Raw genomic sequence first — 7,746 nt, 5'->3', positions numbered from 1 at the left:
TTTTTTTTTAAATTTTTTTTTTAGCAAACTACATATACTCCCTTCAAAAAAGATTTGAAACACAAAAAGATCAATTTATATTATTTTTAAGCTAATAATGACAGTTTTTAACAATTAAGAACAAATTCTTCTTTACTTGTCATATGCCATGAGATAATTTTACCAAACTAACCCAACATATATAACTTAAACAAGTAAAACTGAAATTTAGGGAGAGAACGAAAGGTCCATTGTTGCTGCTACTGCATTGATTGTCTAATCTTGTTGCTGCTGTACTAGTCGACCTATGTTGTTGTTGATGTACAGGTCGTCCAATCTAGCTGCTGCTGCTGCTACTACATTGGTTTTTAACAATTAAGAAAAATTTATTCTTTGTCTGCCATGTGTCATGAGGTAATTTTACCAAACTAGCCCTGCATAACTTAAACAACCGAAGTTGACATTTGGGGGAGAGAAGGAAAGGTCCAATCTTGCTGCTACTGTACTGGTCGTCCAATCTTACTGTTGCTATACTAGTCGTCCAATTTTGCTGTTGCTACACTGGTTGTCCAATCTTGCTGCTGCTGCACTGGTCGTTCAATTTTGCTGCTACAGACTCGAAGTATTATTGCTAGTCAAATTTTGTTACTATTGTTTATATCACTGCTACTGATTAGAAGAAATGCATCTATTACTACTTTACTTCACCCATATTAAATCAACATGATACAATTGCATATTTGTCGTCTGCCTAATCAATGCAAATACCCAAATCAAATAAAAATCAAAGTCATATCATTTCTGAAACCCGCCTCCCTAATCGTTTCTCTCAATCTTTACACCATAATTCTCAAAACCTTATCTCACCAAATTCACAAACAATTCCGAGCAGATTAACCCATACCCGCCAGCTTCGACAGAGATCCCTAAACCCTAACAATTGCTCCCCAAAAATTCGACCGCCACAGATCAAGCCCTTTCATTTCTAATGGCATGTCATTTCGGAGAAGAGAAATAAAGGCTACTACGTTGCTCCAGCGTGTTTGGGGAGTGATTAAAGTGGACTGATTAGAGGAAATGTGATCAAGACTCTAATCGAAGTTAGATGGAGAAAGCTGGGGTGTTTGATAGCTCGTTGTTGTAGAGCTGAAGCATGGTGAGCTTGACTTGGAGAGAGAGAGAGAGAGAAAGAGAGAGAGAGAGAGAGAGAGAAGTAGTTTTTGATCTGATCCAATGGCAAACCTTGTAATTATTGTAGAAAAGACCCTTTTGTCATTTCTTGAAAGAAAATAGATTCAAGTCTGTTTTATTTTAGGGTGGCCAAGACTGTGTATTCTTATTTGTCTAAATCTTTTAGGATATGGTCGTTTTGTTTTTATTTAGATGTTGTTTTGTAGTTGTATGTTTTTTTCTCTTTTTCTCTCTCTCTCTCTTCCACCATGACCAACATCACCCAACCCAACACCAACACCTCCCAAACCAACATCAACAACAATTCCTCTCAAACCAACAATAATAACAATTTCTTTTCCAACACGAATTCCACCCAAACCACAACCAACCCAACCATATCCAATTTCCTCACTTTAAAGCTTGATCGACACAACAAATTACTCCATGTGGTTAGCCTAATCACACCGCGGCTGAAGTGAACCCACCTAATGAGTTTTGTTGATGAAACAAAATCCTGCCCCTTGCCTTTCTTCTTCTAAAATAGGTACCATCACCGACAACATCAATCATGCATATGAGGAGTGGATTGCAACTGACCAAATGATCCTTGGGTGGATCAATGGCTCACTCACGCCGTCTGTGCGGGCTATGGTATCTCGCTCCATCTCCTCCCATACCACTTGGACCTCCCTATCCTGTCGATATGCATCTTTATCAGAATCACATTCTCCAACGCTCCGTGACACCTTTCTCCGTATTATAAGAGGTGACCTATCAATTTCTGATTATTTAGACAAAATTAATCAAGTTACGGATACTCTTACTTTGGCAGCCATCCAGTTGATGATTCTGATCTTAACTCTATCATAATGAACAATGTTGGGCCCATGGAATGAGTAAGAGCAACAGGTGTTGATTCTAGATTGATTGTGCTATGGTTGTGCAACCTTTAGGGTCCAACGTTGTTCATTACGATAGAGATGAGATCATAATCATCAACTAGATGGCCTGACAAAGTAAGAGTATCCGCAACTTAATTAATTTTGTCTAAATAATCAGAAATTGATAGGTCACCTCTTGTAGTACGGAGAAGGGTGTTATGGAGCGTTGGAGAATGCGGTACGTTATGATTTCAAGATGCATAGCGATAGGCTAGGGAGGTCCATGTGGTATGGGAGGAGATGGAGCGTGATGCCAAAGCCAACAGATGACGTGAGTGAGCCATTGATCTATCCAAGGATCATTTGGTCAGTTGCAATCCACTCTTCATATGCAAGATTGATGTTGTCGGTGATGGTACTTGTTTATGTAAGAAAAAGGGTTAGATATTGCAAATATATATTCACATAAATCCAATTTATAATTAAACAATAATTATAAATAATGAAATGATGAACATGAAACCAATTACTATGAACAACTTTGGTTACCACTCATGATTGAAGGAGAAGTGGAATTTGTGGAAGCGAATCGAGTGTTTTGGAACACTTAGAATGAAGAACACAAATATCGTTTTATACTATCAACTCGGATGTAGGACCAGAGGAAAGTGTTGAAGTCGAGTCGTGTGTCTCACACACTTTTCTTAAGACAAATTATGCCTGCGATCCTCTACCGGTGCAAAAGCCTTGATGGCATTTGTCTCCTAGGATATAACGGTTGCTTGTGCTTTTAGAGCTGCACTGCTACCAAGAACACCTGAGGAACTTATAATACCTTCTATCTATCACCAGAACAACTAGAACTATAGAAAAGATGACTCTTTGAGAAGAGGAGATGACTATCGAGTTTGTGTTTCGAATGTGTGTTTAGAACAAAGGAAGTGTCACATATTTGGAGGAATGTAATCACCACTTGAATGTCATGAAACCAAATTCATGAGTTATAACCTTTCACATGCCAACCCTTAACATTCTTTGATACGTTATAACCTTTAACATGTCAACCCTTAACATTCTTTAGTTACAAAATTCAACCATCATTAAACTTGTAGTTACAGAATTCAAAGGGTTATGTAGTTGTAACAAATTCTAGAATTCTAGAGGTTAGGCACAAGTAAAAGTCCAAAACGTTTCAAGTAGCCATCTTGGGTGACTAGAGCATCTCCAGCAATAGAGTTAAATTTATTGTTAAATTTGTCAACATTTAGATTTACAACAGCAATTTTTGAACTTTTGCTCCAGCAGTATTGCTAAATTGTATACATTAGCTAAGTTTTAGTTAATTGTCTCCCAAAGATTGATAAATTTATCAATTTTCTCTATCAATTTCTAAATTTATCAACTTTTTAAGTAATTTATCAACTTCTTAAGTATACTGCTGGAGCAAAAATTCTTTTAAAAATTGATAAATCTCTAATTTTTTTCAATTTATCAATGCTGCTAGAGATGCTTTAATCCATTTAAATTCTTCAATTTAAATTGATTAAATAAAATGGTGAAAAACACCATTTTTCCAACATTCAGAAGAAGAAAGACAGGCAGGCAGTGTTTCGTTCCATCAGCAAAACCCATTAGGTGGTGGCACTTCAACAGCGGTGTGATTAGGCTTACCACAACGAGTATTTTGTTTTGTCAAGCTTTAATGTGGTTTGGGTGGCATTCATGTTGGAAGAGGAATTGTTATTGTTGTTGGTTTTGGAGGTGTTAGTATGGGCAGTGTTGGTGTTGATGTTGGGTTCGGTGATTTTGGCCATGGGTGGAAGAGAGGGTAGGAAAAAAATGAGGTTTGGATCAGACAAGAGGAGAGAGATCGAATTTGTCATTAGACAATGAAAGACAATTGGTAAGAATTGCTTACTTGCTTTTCATTGATACAGAATAGCAATATATACAAGCATGAGACCATTTTAGATCCTGAAGATCAGCAATCACATTAAAGGATTGCGTCAATTTCTATCCTGCTGATTTGCATGAGTTACAATTTTATGATTCTGCATATCTCCTTACGTGAAGCCCGAGTCCAGAAATCTAGGACAGAGTTACGGCTTATCACATAGTTGAACTGTTCAAGGCCTAGCTAGTCTGCCCAAGTCCACCACGGGCAAAATTCATGTGAATTTTTTCTCTGTAACTATTTGAATGGTTAAGAGAGAGTTGTGAGAAGATGACACTTGGTGGGAATCCCGACCTCAGAAACTGGTCAAACGAATGAGCAACGGTCATTGTAAGAAATCATTGAAATACGGATGCCCAATATTTGGGCGCCAAACAAGGCATGACTTTCATGTTTCTGTTACTAAACTCGAATATCATGAACATCACACACACACACACACCAAAGACATTTACACAGCAGCAAAACTTAATCACTAAAATCAGATAGAATAACATAGTAGTAAGCCTAGAAGAGCAAAAATGGCACAGGCAAACCCTGCGGAGAAACCCCAGGAATCCTCAGAAATGGAAGTGAAAGATACAGGAAATGCTGCTTCTTTCAAGTTCAATGCTCAGGCACCTGAGTTCGTTCCCAGATCACATACCCAGGTGCCGATTTCCGGTTATTTCTATCCCTGCTTTCACTTTCTTGGTGACACTGCTTCCCCGGATTGGTTTTACATTGGGGACCAAGAATTGCCTCCTTATTTGATCTCCAATCCTAATATTCCTACAACCAATCGATCCAAGAATGTTCTGCCAGATGAGCTTCAGCATAAGATCATCAAACAGGTGATTTTCTCTGATCATTCATCCTGTCTTATACTCTTATAGGCTTCTGCATTATATCCTGTCTTATAGGCATCTGCATTATATCATCTTATGATTTATTGACTATATATGGAGAACGGATGTTCTGGTGTCATGGCTGAAGTCTTTTATCTTTCTTGGACTCATATATTATATATGTGATCTTTTCGATGCAGATTGTTTTTGATTTGCATGAACTTAGCTATTTTTGCCTTTTGTTTAGATTTGGTATTGTATAAAGCAGACTACATATGTTTAGATTCAGGATCTATCTGTGACAGATGCAATTGAATGAACTTATTGATGGTGCATTTGCTATTCCTTCGATTTTGAGGTCTAAGGGTATCTATATACTGTATATATAGTACCAGCTCTGGGGATCAGATGTCTTGCGGTTCAAACCTCGAATACTTGATCCTGGCTTCTAAGTTCTAAGTTAAGGTCACATAGGATCTTCGTTTAGTATAGATCTTATACAGAGTTAAGATAAGAAACCATATTAAGGCTGCTTAGGGAACTCCTCTTTGATGTGATTAGATATCCCATAAGAAAACACAGCTGAAAGTGACAGTGGTGCTACCTAAGTGATGTAAAACAGCAGTAACCTCTTCAACAAATCATTTTCAATTTGTTTTTGGAAACATGCATGCATTAGATATCAAAGCAATCAACACATGGATTAAATTTCATCCTCATTGAGGTCTGTACTCATTATGAAATTGATATTTGAAATAGGAGGGTGCCACTGAATGAATCTAAGGACTATTTTGGTGTAAAACAGGTGGAGTACCAGTTCAGTGACATGAGTCTTCTAGCAAATGAATCATTAGCAAAACACATTAGTAAAGATCCTGAAGGCTATGGTAAGAAATTGGGACAACACTTGTGTATTTTATTTATTCTTATGCCATTTTCCATCATTCACGATTTGGATTTCTATCAGTTCCGGTATCTGTTGTTTCTTCTACAAAAAAAATGAAGTCGCTTATTAGTAACAACCATATGCTCGCACAAGCACTCCGGTCCTCTTCAAAGCTTGTAAGTTGTCTAATTGAATGATCAGTGTTTTTTTCTTTTATATTTGTCATGAAGTATTGTATGAACTACAAGCTCTCACCTATGTTCATGAATAATGAAATTAGGTTGTAAGTGATGATGGAAAGAAGGTTAAACGTAAGCACCCTTTCACTGAAAAAGACAAAGAAGACTTGCAGGTAAAACAGATACTTCCTAAACTATATAGATCGAAATTTTGTATGATTCAACCTGAAAATTTAGAGTGTGTGGTTTTTTCTTTCTTGCAGGCTCGTACTGTTGTGGCAGAGAACTTGCCAGAAGATCACTCTCATCAGAACCTAGAGAAGATATTTAATGTGGTTGGGAGGTTAGATATGTTATCTGCATTTGTTAATTATTTTATGTTGTATGAGAATCATGATCATTTCCGAAACAAAAAAAATGTGAATCATGATCACCACATATTAATCACATACAATTTCTGTCAACAACAGTGTGAAAACTATCCGAATATGCCATCCCCACGAATCCAATTCTTCCCGGTCCAAAGGTGATTTCATTATCAGTAACAAGGTATTAAACAGAATCTGTCTTATAGTAACAGTGATATAATTTAATGCACTCATAATAAGTTTTATTTTAATCTTGAATATTCTTCTCTCTTTGGTGAAGCTCCATGCACTGGTGGAGTATGAGTCAACTGAAATAGCAGAGAAAGCGGTACGTTGAGTGGTATTGTGAATTTCAGATTTACACCCTTTGTTTCTTAATGTTGTTCATACATCAGGTTGATAAGTTGAGTGATGAGAGGAACTGGAGAAAAGGACTCCGAGTAAGGACTTTGCTCAGACGCACGGTATGTCTCTATGAAATATCAAAGCAATATGTTTCCTTGCAACATCTTGGCATGTATACTCTTATTTGACAAAGCCTCATCTTTCCTAACTCTACTTATATTTCAGCCAAAATCCGTTTTGAAGAACAGAAAGTCTGAATTCGATATTTTAGAAGATGATGACACACCACACTATGAGTCTGCAGAAGATAGTTCTCAGCCAATAAGCCACATTGATATAGTTATTGACAGTATGAATGTAAGGATTTGATTGCATAACTAATCATACTCTCCTGAAAATATCAATATAATACTAAGTTCTATACCATATAGTTCCTGAGTTGGACTGCAAAATAGTTTTACCATTTGCAATCAGGAAAATGTGCATCTGTTTATAATGAGTGACATTACGACATGTACTCTAGTCACTAACCACATTGCTGACTGCATCTCTATCTCGGTAGGCTGAAGAAAATTCAATGGCATCCAAGAAAGGATGGGCGTGGGGACGTGGGAAGGCCCGGGGACGTTGTGCAAGCCAAAGTGGACGTGGCCTGATTGCTCCATCTCCGCAATCAAGCTGCGCCATACAGTGTGAAGCATCTGCCAAACCAAATACAAAGGGCCCGAGAATGCCAGATGGGACTAGGGGTTTCACCATGGGAAGAGGCAAGCCATTAAGAACCTCCAGTTCGCCTTAAGCATGATGGATTAATGTTGGCTCATTTTTGTTCTGGTCTAATTAGTTACTAGTACATTTCTTGAGCTCCATTCCCTGAGAGTCTTGAGAAAGGGGGCCGGGATATGGACTAGGTGGTCATTAAACCTGTAATGGAGTATACCTATTAGGTGTTGCTGATAATGTTGGTTTATTCAGAGATGTATACTATGTGGTAAAAGTGTGGCAATAGCTTTTGGCAGGTGATCATATTGATCACCATTTCTGTTTCTTATCTTTTATAGAGCTACTTTACATTTTCCATTTTCCATGGGAATTTGGTTTTGTTGTACAATTCTTTTTCAATAATAATGGAGTTGATGGTCTCTCTCTCTCTC

The 7,746-nt window shown here is 37.5% G+C and overlaps 1 protein-coding gene across 1 annotated transcript; it reads left to right on the top strand.

Annotated features, from left to right (window-relative positions):
- Positions 1 to 4,508: 4,508 nt before the first annotated feature.
- Positions 4,509 to 7,391, top strand: LOC101311941. The gene is made up of 10 exons (XM_004292405.1): positions 4,509 to 4,820; positions 5,620 to 5,701; positions 5,782 to 5,876; positions 5,981 to 6,052; positions 6,143 to 6,222; positions 6,350 to 6,428; positions 6,528 to 6,575; positions 6,643 to 6,711; positions 6,818 to 6,949; positions 7,155 to 7,391. Exons 1-10 carry the CDS (start codon positions 4,509 to 4,511, stop codon positions 7,389 to 7,391), a joined length of 1,206 nt encoding a protein of 401 aa, XP_004292453.1.
- Positions 7,392 to 7,746: the final 355 nt, after the last annotated feature.

This window comes from Fragaria vesca, linkage group LG2, assembly GCF_000184155.1.
Source record: "Fragaria vesca subsp. vesca linkage group LG2, FraVesHawaii_1.0, whole genome shotgun sequence".
NCBI classification, from domain to species: Eukaryota; Viridiplantae; Streptophyta; class Magnoliopsida; order Rosales; family Rosaceae; genus Fragaria; species Fragaria vesca.
The sequence above is the reverse complement of the archived record's forward strand: the minus strand, read 5'-3'. Positions and strand labels throughout refer to the sequence as shown.

Bases quoted from the DNA above. Each gene is read 5' to 3' on its own strand.
- LOC101311941 (XM_004292405.1), top strand. From the start codon at position 4,509: ATGGCACAGGCAAACCCTGCGGAGAAACCCCAGGAATCCTCAGAAATG. The intron at 6,223-6,349 runs GTTAGATATGTT...TGTCAACAACAG, and splicing joins ATATTTAATGTGGTTGGGAG to TGTGAAAACTATCCGAATAT. The intron at 6,576-6,642 runs GTACGTTGAGTG...TTCATACATCAG, and splicing joins CTGAAATAGCAGAGAAAGCG to GTTGATAAGTTGAGTGATGA.